Genomic DNA, 22,421 nt, shown 5'->3' on the forward strand with positions numbered 1-22,421 from the left:
AAGAAAAAAAAACACATAACTAAACAAATCACCCAAAGGTGGTATCTAAATCTAGAAATGTGGCTCACACACAGGGGCGTAGGTAGCGTGCGCATAGTTAGTTTATGGCAATCTCCGGTCGATGCTCCTGCCACATCGCCCGCCCCTCTGCCTCTGTAAAGAAAAAAAAAAAAGATTTAGCCAGTGCCTCCTGAAATATTAAGCCGTCTACTCTGTCTTAATAGAGCATCTGTGTCTGGTTCTAGATATATCCATCTCACTTCCTCCTACACATTATCATCATTCTACCACGCCTCCCCCAGCACAGGTTATATAACAAGTATGCTGTAACGTATCATCCCCAAGACGATAAATAATAACAGTGTGCTATCTCTGAGTACAAGACTTTATCTGTTACAAGCATTCCATTTGCAGAGGGCTGCCAGGCAACATCGTAGGTGTACTACTAATGGGGGGGAACGCCCTCCCACAAAACCATCATATGTCATAGTATCCCTGAAGTAGCACACAAGGCTTCAGCGAAAGTACAATCCTGCTAGAAGCCTCCGCTCGTACCTGGGTCGGTAGGAAGAAACAGCATTTCCACAATATACAAACCACCGGAGCACTGTAACTCTACTTGGTTACCAAGGACAGTCTTATTCCTGCTCTTCTATGTGGCCCCCAGCTGCGTCTTCAAGGCCTCCGTCACCAGACATGTCGCGGATTTCCCTACGCCAGTTCTTCATAGCTTTCTGAAGTGCCTTTGGGTCCATGAAGATAGTAGACCTGCCTTGCCTGTTAACCCCCAATTTGGCAGGATACAGCATCGCATAATCGACTCCAAGGTCCAGTAGTTGATGCTTCATGGGGGAAAATTGGCGCCTCGCTTCTTGCACTTTGGCGGTGAAGTCCGGGAACAAGGATAGCGTGCTTCCCTAGTAGTTTAGCGGCTGCTTCTCTCGGGCCAGGCGCAGCGCTGTGTTGCGGTCTCTGTAATTAAGAAGCTTGGCCACGATGGGTCGCAGTGGAGCCCCTGGCTTCGGTCTCGGGCCAAGGCTGCGATGGGCACATTCTATGACAAACATATCTGAGGAGGCAGTGTCCCCCAGCAATTTTTTGAGTAGTGATTCTACAAACAGTTCCATGTTGCCCGTTGGGGTGTTTTCTGGTAGGCCTGTGATGCGTATGTTGCACCTACGCGAACGTGCCTCCAAATCTTTGGCCTTATCTTGTAAGAGTTGGATCACCTTACCCAGCTGTTTATGTTCCGAGTCTAGTGTCGTTTGCGCCTCCTCCACCTCGCCTTTCCTGCGCTCTGACATATCTAGTCGCTCGGCATGTTGTCTAATCGTTCCGCCATACGATCCATGCGGTACGTGAGGTCGTCCATTTTGGTTCCTAACGAGGAGGTACCGCCGTGCTAGTTTTTCTCTGTGGCCAATAATATGCAGCGGATATCTGGTTCCACCGCATCTCCTTCGTTCGAATTCCCAGCTCCATCAGTCGCTGCGCCCGTTGGGGGGGTCCGCAGGTTTTGTTTTTTTGTTACTGTCAAACGACAGTTTGGGCTGTGTGCGGTCAGGGTGGCCCATGGCGATTTCGTTCCCACCGCAGTCGGTGTGTCCCACTAGGCTCTCTCACAGGTCTTGCAACACCAGATCGAGGGAGGTAGTATAAGCGCAGCCTGAGTAGGTCTTTAAACTAGGCAGTGAGTGGCAACCAGTAGGTGCGCGTCGCCTTTCTTTTTATCCGTCAGTCGTTGGGCACACGCCAGTGCCGGCCACGTATCCTGTGGAAGTTCGGGCCTCGACAGCACTCTCCGTCAACACAGCTCAGTCAGTGAGGGCAAAGGTGCGAGGGGCCTAGGTCCGTCGTCATCCCCTTCTCAGTGTGCCCATGCAGATTGTCCCGCCAGTAGGGGTAGTATTAGGATGGAAGAGAGGGTACCTGACAAAGCTTGACTCCCAACCGCTGGTTCATCAGCCTGAGTGCACAAGGCTCCAGAGTCCCTCCCGCACATCAGGACATTCGTCACTAGGGAAGCATGGCAGCTCTACAGGCGCAGCACGGCAAGGTGGGTGAATAGGGCCTCTCAGGCGTCTCTTTGTCCGCTGCAGCAGTTCCTCGTGGCAAAGTTTGAGACCTCCAAGTGAGAGAGGCCCCAGCAACGTGGGGACCTTCACTATGGCGCTGATTCAACTGCCGCCAACAAGAGGGACGGGCTCCAGACCCCCCGCCACGTGGCGTAGAACAGTAGGCAGTGCAAAAATATCAGCAGTGGCCCAGGCGGACCCAGGACCAAGGCTCAGACCGGGCTATGGGGTTCCGCCGCTGCTGCAGTGTATCTGGGCACCACAGCTCTTCTCTCGCAGTTCCGTCCCTCACTGGATGTTTTCCGGGCCGCGTACATCCACGCTCCCTCTGGCTCCTAAATATCTTCGGCAGGCCCAAGCACTAGTGTTCCAGGATCTCTAGATCAGAGCCGACAGCCGGGTCTCACATGTGCAGGATGAGACAGTATGCAGGCACAATCTCGGCGATCTTCACTCACCGGTGACGTCTGTGGCGGGAGGTCTGGAGGCCCATCAGAAGCCGGGGACTCAGGTAGGGCGTCGCGCCCATCTTAATGCTCCAGGTCGGGGCCTCACACGCAGCGCAACTCTTTTCTCGTCGCACCTCTCAGCGGGCGCCCGCAGACCTCCTCGCAGCTCCGGAGCAACAATCCCCTCACCACGGGACCCCAGGAGATGGTAATCGTGGCGTTCCACAGGGCAGAGCCCGCCATCCGCCGAAGCGCCAGGAAGGCCGCGGAGCTCTCTATCACGGCCTACGTCAGGGTCGAGCAAGTTGCGGCTCGAGAGTCGCGCCCACCACGGGCAATATTCTTATATTGTGTGCCCCTTAAGTTCCGACGCTGATTGTTGGCGTCCCGGGGTTCACAGGGCCCGACTAACGCAGGATATACTTCAGGATAGTGTTTTCGGCAGAGGAGCCGGTGGCTTAAGCGGCCATTCTCGTCGCAGGCTAGTCCACCCCCTGGCACAAACAACCTATAGTTAGTGAAATGATGGTTGAAATGTATTAATACAAAATGTTTTTCAAAACATTACACAATAAAAACAATTCTATCAAGAAAATCACAATAGAACAAATACAATGCATTCAATATTAAGGCCAATTAATCCTAGTTAAAATCCAAAAGTATTGCACAAGAGTTTAAAAACAGACAGTAACCTTTGTCATCAATTGCCACAATCAAAAATAGAATTTCACCACAAAGACCTTGATGCCTTACAAGTCATACACATCTAAGGTAATGTTCAAACAGTTGGATTTATGGCTATAAATGGAGCATCAACGCATTTCGAAGGTATGCTCACATAACACCTTCTTTTTCAAGACAGTGGTATTGTTACTCCCGTTCTTTTGAAATCTATAAACATAACCAAATATATTTTAAATACAACAGCAATGTCTTCATCTAATTTGTATCGATCTTTATAATACATTCAATTATCTAGAAACGACATGTATAAAAATAGGATGGAATATTTTATGCCAATAATGTATAAGTATCAAGGACCCCCTGATTATATAGAATTCAAGATTCCTAGGTCAGGGAAAATAACTGATCGGTAAACAACAACCTAGGCAATCATAATTAAAAAACAATAATGAACATAGAGATATTAAGGAAAGAGAGCTACCAGTGAAATCAGTTTCTAGTATTTATTAACATATATATTAAAAAAGGCATTAATTTCATATATATAAAAAAATTGTCATCACAGGTCAGAAAATCAATAAACAGTAAAAAAGTTTATGAGTCAATATAACACACAATTATTCATTCGTTTACTACATAAAATGGAAAGTGGCATAATAATTCTCGATGCGCGTTTCGGCGACCAGCGCCTTCTTCTGGAGGAGCCACGTGTTTTATATAAAATCGTTATATTTGGAACTGGGGCCAAAGTTGGACTCAAATGAATTCTTTCTTCACACGTACTTTCTAATTAAGAAGATTCAATGGATTGGCAGCTTAACAGGTCTTAGAGCAAAACTTGCTATTCAATCAGTAAGTCCGGTTAAGTATGATCTGTGGTATTTGATTAGAAGGAGCCGGATCTAAGAGAGCTGGTATAGCAAGTGAAGCAACTCAAACTTCTCGCGGTTAATATAGTCAGATGGCTAATGCCTCGCAGGGTAGAGAACTGATAAGCCCCTGCGGGAATGTAGATTTGCCCTCAGGTATAAGAGGATTCCTCCTGATGTGGGGAAATTCTTTCTTTTCAGTTTCCTCCTAGCATTGATTTCTATCAGTCCGTCGACGAGAAGCGTGGTTCTGGCGGCTGCAAACGCCAAACAGGAAGTCTAAGACCTGTTAAGCTGCCAATCCATTGAATCTTCTTGTTAATTAGAAAGTACGTGTGAAGAAAGAATTCATTTGAGTCCAACTTTGGCCCCAGTTCCAAATATAACGATTTTATATAAAACACGTGGCTCCTCCAGAAGAAGGCGCTGGTCGCCGAAATGCGCGTCGAGAATTATTATGCCACTTTCCATTTTATGTAGTAAACGAATGAATAATTGTGTGTTATATTGACTCATAAACTTTTTTACTGTTTATTGATTTTCTGACCTGTGATGACAATTTTTTTATATATATGAAATGTATGCCTTTTTAATATATATGTTAATAAATACTAGAAACTGATTTTACTGGTAGCTCTCTTTCCTTAATATCTCTATGTTCATTATTGTTTTTTAATTATGATTGCCTAGGATATTTTATGCCAATACCATGAACCTACAAGCATCCCCTTTATGTCTAAAACATCGTAAGCCATCAATCACACTTACTCTACCATTCTCCACTCCAAGGGTCATAAGATAGTATGTGCCCCTTAACTCGTATGTGCTCTATTATTCATACATATCTACACCCTCCATTCATGAACTATATAGAATGGTATATTGTGACTTACTTGAGGCGATAATAAACAAGTCTGCCACAGAGTCATGCAGACAGTATAGTCTCAGAAGTACTTCCTATGAAGTTAATCACTTTATTATCTATGGACACACTAAAATTTTTTATTTTATTTTTCATTATTTAATCCATGTATTTTGGAGCTCAATTTCATTAGTCCTTGCTGTCGTTAATAGCCTTTATTGAAAAGTGTTCCTCAAAACGTACTTTATAAAATCTGTACGAAAATCGGGGGTCTGATTCACAGCAGCGGTCTGGCCTTAATTTAGGGTTCACAGCAACCCGCGTCAGCCCTGGTATTGACTGCATGAATAGAATTCTAATTTTAATTAAACTTATATCGACATAACGTTGTTTACTTATATCCAAGTTATTTTATTTCCTTAATAATCATGCATACCTTACGTTAAAAGTAATGTCTATCGGCCCATTGTGTGAATTTCCTCTAATCCTTGTGGGCAATATTGAAAAAGAAAGTTTCCTTCACCCTGTTCCTCAAGAGGAACTCCTTTGAAATTCCTTTTTGGAGTGGAGCTTTTTAAATATATCGGGCTCTGAAACAAAAAGGAGGCCTTCATGAGTACTTTGTTTGTTTTGGTATAATGAACAAATGAGCTGCAGAGTGTCCTCTGGCAGTTTTAAATCTAGAGTATGCTCTTATATCATGGCAATTTCTTATTAAATAAATGGTATAAAAAGAGTACTACTTTTTTAAAAGTCTAGGGGCTAGATTTAGGTAAATGGATTTTACCGACTCTAAAATACTGAATTTTACTTATTCGGTATTTTAGAATCGGTAAATGTAATGTAGGTAAAAAATCTGTATTTTTTACCGAATCAGTAAAAATCGGAATCTGCCATTCGGTATTTACTGAATCGGTATTTCCCATTCATTCCTATGGGCCTTTTGGCCCATAGGAATGAATGGGAAATACCGATTCGGTAAATACCGATTCAGTAAATACCGAATCGGAAAGCAAATAAAAGTGAAATGGAATCAGGCAGTCAATCAGGTGCTACCACCCTCCCCCTCCCTACCAGGAAGTGGCTACACAGGCAGCTGCAAGTAATTAGAAGCTTCTGGAGAGGCAGTTGGAGCTGAGCTGAGTCCCTGAGCCACAGAAAAAGTTTTGCACTTTTAAACTGTGAAAATGGCAAGCAGCAGTGAAAAGAAACAGCCAGAGAGGAAGAGGAAAATTAAATTTAGCAACATGGAGCTGCAGGTCCTTGTGGAGGAGGTGGTGAAGGAACACCAGAAATTGTTTGGCAAGCAGTCCCTGACTGTGGCTGAATCTGCCAAAAGGAAGATTTGGCTGGACATTCAAGCAAAGGTGAATGCTGTAGGAGTGACTCCAAGGGACATAGACGACCTGAAAAAGAGGTGGTATGACCTCAGGAGCCTGACAAAGAAAAACATTGCTGAACTCCACAAACAGGCAAACAAAACTGGAGGAGGGAAGAACCGTGCAACCCCCCTGACTGACCTTGAGGAGCTGGTGGGGTCCACCATTGAGCCAGAGAGCGTCTGTGGACTGGGAGATGCAGACAGCTCAGCCAGAGCTGCCACCAGAAAAGGTAAGACGCATGCACAGCAATCGCCCCACCTCATCAGCCTTCCCTTTATCCTATGTGGCAAAGTTAACCACTGTCCAGTAGAGGTAGCACTATACAGGAGCAATGCATTATGGGACATGTAGTCAGAAAATGAAGGACCATGTCATACAGCACAGCAAGCAACAAGTTAGGCAAATCATTTTAAACATAGTGAAATTGTAGTAGCTGTGAGGCAGTTGCACCAAGCTAATGTACGCTTATCTGTCCACAGGCGAGACATCTCGCAGGCGTACCAGGGAGATGGAAGGCACGGCACCAGAGAGGGATGACAGCCAGGAGCTAGGGCCAAGTGCAGAGAATGTCACAGAGGACACAGGTGCACCAACTACACAGCCACCATCCCAAGACCCAGAAATGTCTCCACATCTACAGGCGTGAGGTTCTGAAAATTACGAATTCGTTCGTGCTCAGCCTCCATTTTGTGATCGCCGCCATTTTATGTTGCCCTCACTCAGGCAGCTCGGCGAACGCGATGTTTTTGTCGTTTCTGCCTTTGCGTGTCAGGTGGCTTCTCTGCATATGTTTACTAGTGAGTGTCAGGGTCTGGCCGAGTACACTAATTCCTGTCTGAGCTGATTAATCCCCGTCCGGACTACATGTTGGTTCACACCATTGTTTCCTTCAAGTTATCTTATCTACTGTCCTTCGCTACATGTCTCCTGCATTCTCCTGTTTCACAACTGTCCTTCTACAACACACAGCTGTGTTTTCTCTGCTTGTAAATCGAATAATGTGGATTCATTTGTAATTTACTTAAGGAGTCGAGTGACAAACGGGACCGGGAATTTGAGTTGCCTTAGTCTTAAAACATTGTTTCTAACGTTTGCCTATAGCTCATGCTTGTGTGTAATTGCCTTTTTGCATTGTGTCATAACATATATAAACCTGTGCGCCACGGAGTTAAGTGGCAGTCTCTTTTGAACCTCGTTGCATTGACGACTTCTAAGACCACTGTACTAGCTGCAGCTAATAAATACCATCTTCTACGCCAGACGAAGAGTCCGTGTCTCTGTATTTGATAAGGCAGGTGAAATCCGGGGATTTAGGCATACCCTGCGCCCCCGGGCCTTAAGGCTGCGGTTCTCCAACTGGCGCCCAACGTGGGGCGACTTCAGCGGTAGCGGTTGAGCCTGAGGGTCGTGAGGAGCCCCGCAAGAAAACCCCGGAGGAAGAGCACCACCTGATCGACCCCTGTATGTCGGAAGTGGACCGAAGGTCTTTGACAGCGCGGCTACTCCTCTCCGACGGCTGCTGACGACTGCTGCCCTGACTGTCGCCCTGCCTTGGACCCTTCTGATGATGCTTGGTAAAGCGAGACGATAGACGGAGCTTCGCTGGTGTAGAACGATCCTTAAGTTAAGTATTTGGTGGGTCGCTCCCACAAACCTTTGTTTTGTTTTGTTTTTTGTACATTCAGGTATTGCAATAGCTGAAGCCAAGGGGTGAGTACGATTGTACTGTTTCACTGTTCTATACCCCTTGTTGTTTGTGATCAGTCTAGAGAAGTGACGATGCCTGGGCTGAGTAAGTTTAAGAGATTTTGTTGTTTAGGTTGTACGAGGGATTCCCAGTTAGAGGAATCGTGCCCGATCCCTCCAGTTGGAACTCCCACTTATGAGCTCTATTCGAAACATGGTATTGGTCCCATTACCTTTAACGAAACATGGGTCCGATATACGAAAAATAGTGGAGTTTTAAGATGGCCCCAGAATGGTAGCTTTGATCCCACTATATTAGGTAATCTTGAAACGATTTTGTTTAAAAGAAAAGCCCGGCCGGCTATGTTTGACTCCTTTCGCCTTTGACGTAAAGAAGCCAAGCAGAAAGAAATTAAACAAGCGAAAAAGGATAAGAAAGCACAAGACATGTCAATTTTACAGGCTGCCCAACAGTTTAAAGATAATGAAGTAGATGGTGCAAAGGAGGTATCAGAGAGACAACATCGTATGGCGATAGATAGATGCTATCCGATGCTGCCTACTTCCTCTTCAGATAAAACTAAGGAATTAGAAGAAGATACCCTAATAACTTGTTTATTGAATTCCCCTCCGCCCTATGTGCAAAATGCTACCGCACCTCCGTTACCCCCTCCTGTTGCTCAGCAAGTGGTTGCTCAGTTGCCAATAGTTCAGCAACAGGCTCAGCCTATTAATACTTCTTTGTCTGCTTCTCCTCCATCCTCACAGTCTGCAATTCAGCCTCCGCCTTCTCCTGCTCCTACTCTTCAGCCTGCTATGTTTCAGTCTCTGCTGCCTTCTACATCTGTCATGCCTCCTATTCTTTTGAAGGATTCTCCTACTTCACAGAGGAGGATAGCGGATGCTGTTTCGAGTTGCTTTTCTCCTCTCATTGGGTCTTTTAATCTGTCTCCAGCTTTCTCTAGACGACAATCTCGTTGTCAGCTTCCTCTTACGGACGAGAAAGTAGTTTTGGGTGCTCTCGCTCATAGATGGATTGAGCAGGGATTAGAATATAGTACCGTAGATATTATGAGTAACTTCTATCAATGGCCAGAACCTACGCAGAGATATGTTTTTAACGTTATGTGTCAAACCCTTATTAAAGGTTGGGAAGATATGGAGTCAGATACAGTTCCCTTGGAATTGCTGAAGTTGCAGGCTGACTTTAATAAAGGCGTTATTGTAGGACACCGAGTTGAAGAGGCAGTGAATGAACTCATTGTATTTCGCACAATGTTTTTGTCCTAGTCTGTTTCCGAGACTAATCCCACCAATAAACAAGGTAATAAGAATTATCCGATGTGTGAGGTTCCTCCCGTATGGAGAGAAGCGGTGATTGGTCCACCTCCTGTCCCCGCTCATTTCCAGCGTATATGGGTCCATGAACCCTGGAAGAGGTCTGAAGTGTTGGCACTTAAGAACACTCTTCCGGACCCCCGTAAAAATCCTGCTGGATATTATAAAGAATTGTCCCAAACAGTTGACGCTTGCATTATGAATTTGGCCGACATTAATATGCTATTTGGAAATGTGGTTCCGCCAGGTATGGACGCTGATTCGTAAGGAAAATCACTTGGCTGAATAAGGTGGCGATTGGGCTGCTATCAGAGCCGCGGATGCGAATCAGGTGGGCGGTGCGAAACCTGAGGATTTGATTACGGCTCTACCAGGTAGAATAATTGAATTGATGAAGACAATGATGCCTGCGGTGCGAGTAAATTGGGATAAGCTGGCCGCATGCAAGCAAAAGAAAGACGAAAGGGTCTCGGATTTCTTCACTCGTTTTGAAGAGACGTTTATAGACCACAGTGGTCAGGATTTGAGTATAGAGGGTGGTCAGCGGTTATTTGTGGACAAGTTTGTATATAATTTGCTTCCCGAGTTATCGAACAAATTAAAGAGTTCTGAAAGTGCATGGGCTGTCTCTTCTCCTGCTAAAATATTGGCTACTGCACAGTATTATGAGAACAGAGACAAGGAGGAAAAGGAGAAACAAGAGAAGAAAAATGGAGATTTGAAAACAAAGGTTCTTTTACAGCAGGCATATCCGCCTCGCTCCAATCAGCATCAGCAATCTTCCCAGTTTCAGCAGCCTCCACAGTTTCAGAGATTGTTGCAAAAGCCCGAGTATTATGCGCTGCGACCTTCGTTAGGTCCTAATCAATGTGCATATTGTAGGGAAGAAGGGCATTTCAAGAATAGTTGTCCGGTTCTATTACAGCGTAATAATGGGATGTCTACTCCTCGAGGTCGTGGTAATTTTCAGGCAGGATCTAGAGGTAGAGGACGGGATGCGTCCTCCCAGGAGCAACGTTCTTTTTCTTCATCTACTTCAAATTACTTTGATCAACAGGTAGTTCCGTCCACACAAAATTACAATGATGATTATCACGTTGAGGATAGGGTCGATGATTTTCAGACTGAATAGGACAGCCATGGACAAAGTAAGGGAGTTGTGTTGATTCCAGTAGATCAAAATGGGCCATATGTCATTGTCAATACAATGGGCGTTTTAGAACCGTTTCTTTTGGATACTGGTGCGATGAGAAGTTCTATCATGCATTCTAAACTCCCTGGGGCACCTTTGTCTGGCATTATGAATACATCTGTGGGATTTTCTAGCGCCCCAGTCCGTAATCCGGTTTCTTGCCCCTTGCCTGTCTCGATTGGTCCTTATGATTTGGAAGCTTCCCTTATTCTGAAGACTGGTTGTGGTGAGAATTTGCTGGGTTTGGATTTGTTAAAAAGGTTACATGCAACATTGTATTGTTCTCCTTCTGGTGTGCATCTTACATTGGGAAAGAAATTGATGTCTTCTATGTGCTTGTCCCGAGATCAGTTTCCACCTGAGTTGCTTTCCCTCCCGGAAAGTCTTTGGGCCTCGGGTCCGAATGACGTGGGTCGTCTTGCGATCCCGCCTTATGTTGTTACAGTTAGAGAGAATGTTAGGATGCCACGTGTTCCCCAATATCGCATTTCAAGTGATGGAGAAAGAGCACTATTGGCTATTGTTGATGACTTTATTCGGAAAGGTGTGGTTAAAGAAACGAGAGGCAATGTTTGTAACAGTCCTGTTCTTCCGATCCTTAAAAGAACGGATCCTTCACAGCCTCCTGTCTATCGATTTGTTATTGACCTGAGGGAGGTCAATAAAATAGTGGTGCCAGTTGTTACGGATTTTACAGCTTTGTTAACAATGATCCCTGCTTCGGCAGTTTGGTTTTCTGTGATAGATCTGAAGAATGCTTTCTTTAGTATTCCTATTGCTGAAGAAAGTAGGAACATCTTTGGGTTCTCTTTAGGTGGCCGAAGTTTCCGCTTTAAGAGAGCTCCTCAAGGCTATTGTGAAAGTCCTTCTATTTACAGTAAAGCTCTTAAGTCCCAGCTTGATACTTTTTCTTTGCCTCCAGGTGCTACGCTTATTCAGTATGTGGATGATACACTGGTGGCTGCTGATACGGAAGATGTGTGTAAGAGTGCGACTGTTGCTTTGTTGCGTCATTTGTCTGCTTTAAATCATAAGGTGTCGCCCTCGAAGCTGCAATATGCCCGCCAAGAAGTGACCTATTTAGGTCATCTCTTGTCGAAGGAGGGAAGGCGATTGACCCCAGAACGAATTCATGCTATTTCACAGATGTCTGTACCTACCACACAGAGAGAAGTGCGTGCCTTTTTGGGTATCACTTCCTACTGTAGACAATGGATTCCCAATTTTTCTCTTTTGGCGAAACCATTGTTGGCACTAACATTGAAAGATACGCCCCATCCGCTCCCTTGGACGGACGAATGCCAGAAAAGTTTTGTTGATTTACGTACTGCCCTGTGTTCTGCTCCGGTGTTGGGTACCCCAGATTATAGCAAGTCCTTTACACTGTACGTTCACGAGAGAGAAAGTTGCGCATTGTCAGTTCTGACACAGCAATTTGGAGAAAAGCAAAGGCCATGTGCCTATTTCTCCGCTACATTAGACCCAGTAGCTAAAGCTTTGCCCAGTTGTCTCAGAGCTACAGCAGCTGCCGCAATCTCTATTAGACAGTCTGCTGGATTAGTATTAGATAACACACTCATCGTTATGGTTCCACATGCAGTGGATACCTTGCTGAACAGAACTAAAACGCAGCATCTCACGAGTGCTTGTTTGTCTGGTTACGAGCTGACACTTTTAGCGAGTCATGTACATATCAAAAGATGTAACACGTTAAATCCAGCTACGCTGCTGCCACTCCCAGATGAGAAAGATGATCAGGAGAAACATGATTGCTTTCTCCGAACAGAAGAAGAAACGAAGGGTAGGATTGATCTAAAGGACACTCCGCTCAAGGACCCGGATGTGATCCTTTGGGTGGACGGTTCTTGTTTTAAGCTTCCGAATGGAGAAACCACTTCTGCGTATGCTGTCACTACTTTATGCACTATTGTTGAGACGGCACGTATTGAACATAATTCAGCCCAAGCAGCTGAATTAATAGCCTTGACTAGATCGTGTGTGTTGTCAAAGGGAAAGAGAGTGAATGTGTACACGGATAGCCGGTACGCCTTTGGTGTTGCACATAGTTTTGGCAAGTTGTGGAGGGAGAGAGGATTCTTCACCTCCCATGGGACGAAGATTCAGCATGGCCAGTTAGTGACTGATCTTCTCGAGTCACTTACCTTACCCACACAAATAGCGATCATAAAGTGCAGTGCACATAAGAAAGTTACAGATGATGTGGGTCGTGGAAATGCATTTGCAGATGAGGTAGCGAAAGCAACAGCCAGAAACACCGCTAGCCGAATGTATGTGGCAGGCCCTGCAAATTGAATTAGGGAAATTGGAATGTGTAAAGACACGGTTGAGAGTGTGAAAACGATACAGGGAGAGGCTACTGAAAAGGAATTGAGTACGTGGAAGGAAAGTATGGGAATATTAGATCAGATGGGCTGTTGGACAGAGTTGTCGGAACATCAGCAATGGTTGTTACCGGACGCTTATGTGTTACCGGTCGTAACTATGGCTCATGGTCCAGCTCATATTAGTGCAAAGGGCATATGTAAGCTTTTGGCCCTGGTATGGCAGAATGAAGGAATTCCGAAATGTGCAGAAAATGTGGTTAAACATTGCATTGTTTGTCTAATACATAACCCAGGAAAGGGTACCCCAACTCCGGTAGGTCATTTTGCTCCCCCGTCATATCCTTTTAAGGTGTTGCAGATTGATTACATTCATATGGATTGCTGCAACAACCTCAAGTATGTTCTGGTGGTGGTATGTGCCTTTTCCCGTTGGATAGAGGTCTACCCCATGAAAGATAATACTGCTCTGTCGACTGCTAAAGTGCTAATTAAGGAATTCTTCCCTAGATTTGGTTTGCCGCGCATTGTCTGGAGTGAAAATGGAAGTGAATTCGTGGGCCAGATTATGCAGAAAGTATGTTCTGGCCTTGGTATTAGACAGAAATTTCATGCGGCAAACCATCCACAGTCAGCAGGTTTGGTTGAGTGTTACAATGGTACACTCAAACTGAAGCTAGCCAAGATTCAAGCTAGCACTGGCCTCGCTTGGCCTGATGCTTTGCCCCTAGCTCTTTTGTCTACCAGAACTACTGTGCACTCTCGAATGGGACTTAGTCCCTATGAGGTGGTATTTGGACGCCCGGCTAATGTTTGGGGCGTCCCTCGTCCCAAAAAATATTCAGACATACCATATCCTTTGTTGATTGATTATTTGCACGATTTGACTACTAAATTGAGTATTATTCGCCAACAGGTGCAAAGTGTTTTGCCGGAGGCCTCCACAGACCCAGGTCATACGATTCAACCTGGAGACTGGGTCTGTGTGAAGAACTTTCAACGGACCAAGAATCTGGAGCCTCGCTGGTCTACGCCCACGCAAGTTTTACTCGTCACTCGCACGGCTGTAACAGTGGTGGGAAAGCGATTTTGGGTGCATGGCGTGCACTGTAAAAAAGTCCCACTGCCGTTGCCCTTTGACCAGTGGATTCGTAGTGGTGTGAGAGAATCGGACACTGCAGCGATTCCTTGTTTCATTCCCTTCAGTGACGCTCAAATCTATGAGACTCAGTCTGAAAAAGCGGATGATGATATTCTTCAAGCTGCTGTGCCTTTGCATCGTCGGATAGACACTACAAATCCAGAAGCTCTATTTCAGGACCAGACCGTGCCGAGCAAAACACGTTACAATTTGAGACCGAGAACTAATTTTTTGAACATTTTCCTATTTAAAGACATTTCTTTTTTAACTCTTTTTGCTTCCTTGGATACAATTTTAGTTTTAGATGTGCCATCTGTCTCCGTCGCAGGGTCATGGTAGGAGTCTCAGACTATAACCTGGTTTTTGATCTTTTAGTAAGTGGCTAGTGCCTCAGGATATACAGAAGCAAGTAGCTGAGTGATTAAGGAAGATTGCTGTGAGCGACATTTTTTTTTAGATAAAGATGGATGGTGCAACAGCCATAGGTAGGGAAAATAGGAAGCAGGAAATGAGAACCAAATATTGTAAATTACTGCATAGCCGATTTGGCGTAACTTTGTGTGTTTTGATGGTTTTGTGTATTTTATTAGCTTGCACAGGATGGCTCGTTCATGTTTTGCAAACGAAAAATGTTGCTAATTCTACATCTTCTTTGCCTTCTCGTCTTTCTGTCTTTTCACATAAAATGCATACTCCACCCCCTCATGAGCAGATAAGGAGAGCAGAGTATATGAACAATACGTTCATTCAATTATTGCACCAACATCAGTTGGCTATTAACATGACTGGCTGTTGGGTGTGCGGTCTTATGCCACATAATGCGCAAAAGGGAATGCCATATTTGGTTCTTCCCTTCTCATCTGAAGGTTCAGCTTGGGCTTATCTGACGATGTCCTCAGCCGCATACCACAACAGACTTAGAAGCCCCGTAAGAACTTCTGGGAATGGACTAGATTTCAGTCATAGCTCTCGGATAAAAGGCATAGTGATAATGGATAAAATCGTAGAGAGGAATAAGATTCCATTAGATGAGAAGAGAGCTTAAGACTGATGGAATGTTACCCACTATGTCTCTATTCTTGGTAACAAAACTAAGAAGGGTGAGTCTTCCCCAGTATGGACTGTGCCCCATCAAGGTAAATTTTGTCTCCAAGTAAATAGCAAGAAAGCTGACATGCAGCAGAAATGTGCATACACATACTTCTTTTCGTCCCTTGATTTTCCTCCGTTGGTTCCGTCACAAGGAACGCATTTTGTCTGCAATGATCGAGCTCATACTTGGCTCCCTTCCAATTTTTCTGGAACCTGTTACATAGCTTTTCTCCTTCCCCCTACATATACGGCTCCGTCAGACCATCACAGAGTTAGGCATAGCAGAGGTGTAATTGATGCCAAAGACACGGCAGAACAAGAGGGAGGAGACTTCCTTAAAGGATTCCTTCCCTTTTGGGGTCCGATGATTAACAGTAGACATATTAGGCAACTGGTTCGAGTGGTTGAGACCACTATTAATGTTACTGCAGGTGCGATAGGTAACATTACAGCAGAGCTTCAGGCTGACCGTCTCATGACGTTGCAAAATCGAATTGCATTAGAAGTGATCTTAGCAGACCGAGGAGGTGTCTGTAGATTGATCGGATCTAGTTGCTGCATTTATATTCCAGAGGACGCTCCCGCAGTATACCAAGCCATTTCCAAATTGCACACGGTCTTCGAGTCGATTCACCAGGACGAAGGAGATTGGTCTTTTATGGGATGGTTTTGGGGAATATTGTCAACTTGGGGATGGAAGATCTTAACGCTCCTTGAAGCAATCTTAGCCGTCATATTCTCTTGTTATGTATGTGTGCAATGTGGTCCTGCAGTTTGTGGCCTGTTGGCTACTTTATGTGTTCCACAATCTGCTACTTAGAAGACAGAGAATATTCGAATAATGGTGCAGCAACAACTTGAAGACCTTATGAACATCAGTGTCGACTCTGACTCAGATTAGCGTGAGTTGGTTTGTCTTTGCCTGAGTAATGGCAAAAGGAGGGTCTGAGGTTCTGAAAATTACGAATTTGTTCGTGCTCAGCCTCCATTTTGTGATCGCCGCCATTTTATGTTGCCCTCACTCAGGTAGCTCGGCGAACGCGATATTTTTGTCGTTTCTGCCTTTGCGTGTCAGGTGGCTTCTCTGCTTATGTTTACTAGTGAGTGTCAGGGTCTGGCCGAGTACACTAATTCCTGTCTGAGCTGATTAATCCCCGTCCGGACTACATGTTGGTTCACACCATTGTTTCCTTTAAGTTATCTTATCTACTGTCCTTCGCTACATGTCTCCTGCATTCTCCTGTTTCACGACTGTCCTTCTACAACACACAGCTGTTTTTTCTCTGCTCGTAAATCGAATAATGTGGATTCATTTGTAATTTACTTAAGGGGTCGAGTGACAAACGGGACCGGGAATTTGAGTTGCCTTAGTCTTAAAACATTGTTTCTAACGTTTGCCTATAGCTCATGCTCGTGTGTAATTGCCTTTTTGCATTGTGTCATAACATATATAAACATGTGCGCCACGGAGTTAAGTGGCAGTCTCTTTTGAACCTCGTTGCATTGACGACTTCTAAGACCACTGTACTAGCTGCAGCTAATAAATACCATCTTCTACGCCAGACGAAGAGTCCATGTCTCTGTATTTGATAAGGCAGGTGAACTTCGGGGATTTAGGCGTACCCTGCGCCGCCGGGCCTTAAGGCTGCAGTTCTCCAGGCGTCCCCAGAACGTTCAGGTTCCCCTCTGCTACTGTCCTCACCTGAACTGCCTGCATCACTGCCTCTGACAACTCCTGCATCACAAAAGAGCAGGAGGCATGTAGTTGCCCCACTTGTCCAAATGGAGTCATCAGCGGGTGACATGGAGGGGGATGCCACACCAACCTTGCCTGGGGAAGGTAGCCCTGCCACACAGCAGTCCAGTGCAGAGGTTGTCCGTACAGGTAGCAGACGCCGCAGGCACAGAGAAAGCATTGTAGCAGCTCATGTGGAGGGTCCCAGTGTCTTCCGTGGGCTTGGGGGTAGCATGGTGAAAATCCAAAGGATGCAGTGGAAGGCCATCCTGTCTGTGCAACACCAGATGAGGAACCTCAAAACAAATGTGGAAGATATAGGGAAGGGCATTTGAGAACTGGTCGATGTTAACCAGGAGATGGCTGCAGGGATGCGGGCATGACACAATCAGCGCAGCTTCTGTGCAGCAAACTGGACCAGGACATGTTAGCAAGGCGCAAGGAGAGGCAGCGTGCACAGCAGCAAAGTAAAGCAATAAACCGCCTGGCCACAGCCACTCCCCTGCTATGCAGACGATGCAGTAACATGCAAGAGGGACTCACCCACAACAGCAATGAGGTGTCTAGGGGCATTGCTAGTTTGACCAGTGCTGTAGAGCTGATGATGAAGGCACAGACAGCACAAACTGCTGCCCTGGACGTCCCAGAAAGTGAGGAAAGCACCAGTAGGAGCAGCATGACAAGCCCCCTTGTCGTGGAGACACGGAGGGGCAGCAGGCGCCATGGTGAGCCAACAGCCCAAAAGCACAGTGAAGAAAGCCAGCCACTTACATCTGGCACTGGTAGGCATGGGCGGAAATGACTTTTTCAGTTAATGGGAAAGTGACCCAGGACTACCATTATTACATGGATGACATTTGTGTTGCACATTTGTACTTTTGAATACCTGCGTAGTGCCAAATATTAAACTACGTTGGGTGCATACTCCACCTGTCTGTGTCTCTTTACTTACTTAAAAGTAGTTGCGTGTGATCTCTGCCCGTCTGTGTCGGCCATCTGTTGGTGTAGCAACTCCCGCTGTGTTGGGTTCAGGCAGTGCATGGTCATCATCATGGTCCTCATAGTCGCTCAATTCCACCTCGGTGCCCTTCTTAGTCGCAAGGTTGTGCAACATTGCACAAGTTGCAATCATGTTACAGCAGGTTATTGGTGTATACTGGCGTGCCCCTCCACTTTTGTGGAGGCAGGAGAACTTGGTTTTCAACAGCCCAAAGGTGCGCTCCACAATGTTCCTGGTTGATTTGTTTGCTCTGTTGTATCGCCTCTGGCTGGGGGTTGAAGGGTTGAGGTAGGGTGTCAGGATGAAGGAGCGGACGGCATATGCAGTATCCCCTATTTGAAAATGAAAAAGACATTACTCACAGGCACACATACACATACATCTGCAATCTCTATCAGGGTGTGTCACAGTGTTTTACCTAGCAGGTATCCTTCGCCAAATTCCCCCATTATCAGGCATGTGTATATCCCACTGTTCTGAAAGATGTAGGAGCCGTGGGTACTTCCTGGGAACTTGGCCACTATGTCTGTGATAATGTAGTTTGCATCACAGATTACCTGTACATTTATTGTGTGGGTTGACTTCCTGTTTCTGTAAATGTACTCTGTGGCAGCAGGTGGGCAAATTGGGATGTGGGTGCCATCAATACAGCCGATGATGTTGGGGAAATGTGCTATTTGATAGAAGTCTGTCTTGGTCCTGAGCAGTTCTGCGTGCGTTTCAGGGAAGCTAATGTAATGATGCATTCTCTGCATCATGGCCTCTAGGAACTTCCTAAAGAAACGGGACAGGCAGCTCTGGGACATCTACCGCAGCAATCAACTATGGTAACTCCCAGAGGCAAGCAGGTGTAGGCTACACAGCACCTGCACATGGGGTGGGATGGCGTGTGGCCTTGGGGTTGGGTGCTCCAAAAGTGGGTGCAGGTCCCAGATCAAGTCCAGGATGGTTTGGGGGTGTAGCCTGTACCTTTGTAGGATCTCTGCCTCAGTTAGTTGGAATAGGGTGATCCTCTGCCTGTAGACCTAATCCTCCCTTCTCCAGACCCTCTCTCCTTCTGCCTGTAGCCGTAGCCGCCTCGCTATCACGTAGAATGCCGCCATTCTGGTCAAACTGTTGCATTTTGGGGCCTTTTTTATGGCCTGCATCTGGTTACCACCTGCTTTCAATCCATGGTAAATACAGACTCTTAAATACCGAATTTCATGCAAATTCGGTATTTTAGAGGTTACCTACATCTCAAAAGTAATTTTTCCATTTCATATTTACCGATTCAATAGATTTACTGATTCGGTAAAATTACCGATTCAGTAAATTTACCGAATCGGAAGTTTTTTTGACCACTACATCTCAATATCCAAATACCGGTCAGTAATGGCCGAAATTCAGAATTTTCGGCCGTTACCGACCGATATTTGGTTACTTACATCTGGCCCTAATTTCCGTTCCTACTTTCAATCCCACAAATGCCAAAATGGCAGGATATCTATATATTTCAAATTTAAGTCTATCTTTATCCTTTAACTCTAACTTCTTCCCATGGTAGTCTAAACTGCTCCCTTTTGTCCCTCTTAATTAAACCCCACATTGAGGAGAAAGGGCCTTGCTTTTCATTAAATGCGCACCTTTCTAATGTCAGATGAAAAACCGGTGGAGCCTCAAAATGTCCGTCGTGGTGCCGTATTCAAGTTTCTAAAAGCTGTGCCGGACCCACGTTATTTATACACTTCTTCTGGCGTGATTTGATTCACGTAAGTGACGTACCTACCTCATCCGTACATTAAGGGATGCCGGGCTTTCCCGAAGCAACGCCTCCACGTTAGTTCTACCCCTCTCCTGTTTGATTGTTTTTTATCAACAAAGAAAACTTTATGAAACATATAGATTGATGCCATGTTCATATTTCCACATTAATCTTTCTCTTACTCCGTTGCTTCCTATGTTCTGTCATTATTAGCCCCATATCACAGATTATCCTCTTCCATGTATTTAAAATGTGTCCTTATAATGGATAATAACCTCACAATACTTGGTATATGAATGGGGTACATAGCCCGCAATCCTACATAGGGCTTCCCTCTTTCTCTGTCCTTTCCTATATTCTCATCATTAGTAGCCCTATATCACAGACTATCATCTTCTACATATTTAAAATATATCACTTTTAGGGATAATGACCTAACCACTCAGGGTGATGCACAGACCTATCTATGCCTAGTTTGTCAACAATCCTATTGTTAGAAAATGTGCTATATGACTATATTTACACACTCAATGTGGATCCTAAATGGACAAATTGTGTACAAGTATATATCTCCTACTATTTAATCCTATATGTACTCATGGGCCCTCTTGTTCTTTTACAGCTTTCAAATAAATGTATAAGAGCTATTTAAGAGACTATTGACATCCAATCTGCACGGAAATTTAGACCATTCTGAACAGTGTTGAGTTTACAGATAAACCATTGTTCTCTAAGTTTTCTTTTTTTTCGTTAGGTCTCCACCCCTCATGTTCCCGGATATCTTCTCGAGTATAAACCACCGCAAATCATTGCAGCCATGACCTAAACTAGAGAAGTGCTCCTTTAGGGGTGCATTTTCTTTACCTATTCTCAGTGCCGATTTATGGATGGTTATGTTTGTGCCATCACTTCTTAAGAACTGGGTTGCAATGGGTAGCAATCATTTTTAGCTCTTTTGTTTTATTGAAAAGGAGAAACAACAATATGCAAATCTGTCTTGGTCATGTCCCAAACAAGAATCCTGTCACAAACATTAGTAATGTCCCCACTGCATGGGAACACAAGCAACCTTATCAATTCCTGCTGGATAAGAAGTGTATGCTGAAGCATTTCAATTCAATAATATTTCGATTTAATGGAGGGACAGAATCACTATTCCTGGTCGATTAGTGGGTTATTATAGGTAATCTGTTCTTTCCAAAAATACTCCAATTACAGTGTATCTTATGTGGGGTTAAATAGTAAATGTAGCTTACTGAAATCTCTTTCCTAGTAACCATGTTTACACAAGTTCTATAGATTCGGAACCTCTTCCTTCACAGAATTTGCTATAATATTACAAAGGTTTCCTATTGCCTATAGCACCCTGGCAATCTCCAGTAGACACAATGTCAGATGGCTGATGCTTCATGACTACCTGGCACCTGAAAGCTCCCCAGTTCTGCCCTTCTTCTTTTTATACATTTCAAACTAATCCTCACAGATGGGAAACCCTTATGGAGAAAAGCATCACAGGGAAAATACTGACCACAAAATAACATACTTTGTTTGCCACTGAGTGTTGGGACAAAGCTCTCGTAAAATCATCACGAAGATGGAAATCAGCTTATGCTCTGCTGAAATAGCGAGCAGGGAAAACAAAAAGAAACGGCATGTGGTATGGAGGCAAGTATTAGGGGAAATCTCCCTAAAAATGTTTAATTAAGGCACTAAACGTAGAGAAAACACAATCTCCTTCTTTACAAAAAAAATACACGAATTTCCTGTTTCGATGGAATAACATGCAAAGACTAGAGCATCAACGTTTTTGCATGTGGAGTTATCACACAGAGCCAGTGAAAATGTGGAACAATCCCACAGAACGTCACTAAGACATGAATGCGCACTTTGGCAATGATAGTAAAGAAGCAGAACTGATCTTCAGTAGCTCCGAGACAAGCTGACTGCCCCTGCGTCTGGTGTGCTTGCCATACATGCGTTGCTGAGTGCATGCTGCTCTTGATGTCTTACCTCCTTTCAGCTTTCAGTCTACCTTCAGCAGTTTTCTCTCTGCTCTCGAGACGTGTCCTCTTTCAGCCTAGTGAAGGTGGTGTATGTGGTTAAAACCACATATGTTTCCTGTTTTGATTCTCTCCAATTTCGCGGGCAGTTTTGTAAAAATCGTGGCCTTTTTACTAATTTCACGATTTCGCAATTTGTTTGCTAATCGCGAAATCCTGAAAGATCTGTTTAGTTCCCAATTATGTTTCACATTTCACAGTTGGATTTATGGCTACAAAAGGAGCGTCAACGCATTTCGAAGGTATGCTCACATAACACCTTCATTTTCAAGACAGTGGTATTGTTACTCCCGTTCTTTTAAAATCTATAAACATAAACAAATATATTTCAAATACAACAGCAATGTCTTCATCTAATTTGTATCCATCTTTATAATACATTCAATTGTCTAGAAACTACATATACATATACATGTATAGAAACAGGATGGAATTTTTTATGCCAATACCATGAACCCACAAGTATCCCCTTTATGTCTAAAACATCGTAAGCCATCAATCACACTTACTCTACCATTCTCCACTCCAAGGGTCATAAGATAGTATGTGCCCCTTAACTCGTATGTGCTCTATTATTCATACATATCTACACCCTCCATTCATGAACTATATAGAATGGTATATTGTGACTTAATTGAGGCGATAAGAAACAAGTCTGTCACAGAGTCATGCAGAGAGTATAGTCTCAGAAGTACTTCTTATGAAGTTAATCACTTTCTTATCTGGGGACACACTAATTTTTTTTTTCTTTTTCTTTATTTAATCCATGT

At 44.5% G+C, this 22,421-nt stretch overlaps 1 protein-coding gene across 1 annotated transcript; it reads left to right on the top strand.

The window, feature by feature from the left end:
* The first annotated feature begins 6,055 nt into the window (after positions 1-6,055).
* LOC147702587 (t-SNARE domain-containing protein 1-like) lies at positions 6,056-17,775 on the top strand. The gene is made up of 3 exons (XM_086928808.1): positions 6,056-6,550; positions 6,801-6,963; positions 16,772-17,775. Exons 1-3 carry the CDS (start codon positions 6,127-6,129, stop codon positions 16,839-16,841), a joined length of 657 nt encoding a protein of 218 aa, XP_086784934.1. The 5' UTR covers positions 6,056-6,126; the 3' UTR covers positions 16,842-17,775.
* Positions 17,776-22,421: the final 4,646 nt, after the last annotated feature.

This window comes from Lissotriton vulgaris, chromosome 7 (assembly GCF_964263255.1).
Source record: "Lissotriton vulgaris chromosome 7, aLisVul1.2, whole genome shotgun sequence".
Classification (NCBI taxonomy): domain Eukaryota; kingdom Metazoa; phylum Chordata; class Amphibia; order Caudata; family Salamandridae; genus Lissotriton; species Lissotriton vulgaris.

Coding starts and splice junctions, on each gene's coding strand:
- LOC147702587 (XM_086928808.1), top strand. CDS start 6,127: ATGGCAAGCAGCAGTGAAAAGAAACAGCCAGAGAGGAAGAGGAAAATT. Junction 6,551..6,800: donor CAGAGCTGCCACCAGAAAAG/GTAAGACGCATG, acceptor ATCTGTCCACAG/GCGAGACATCTCGCAGGCGT. Junction 6,964..16,771: donor ATGTCTCCACATCTACAGGC/GTGAGGTTCTGA, acceptor GCAGTTCTCCAG/GCGTCCCCAGAACGTTCAGG.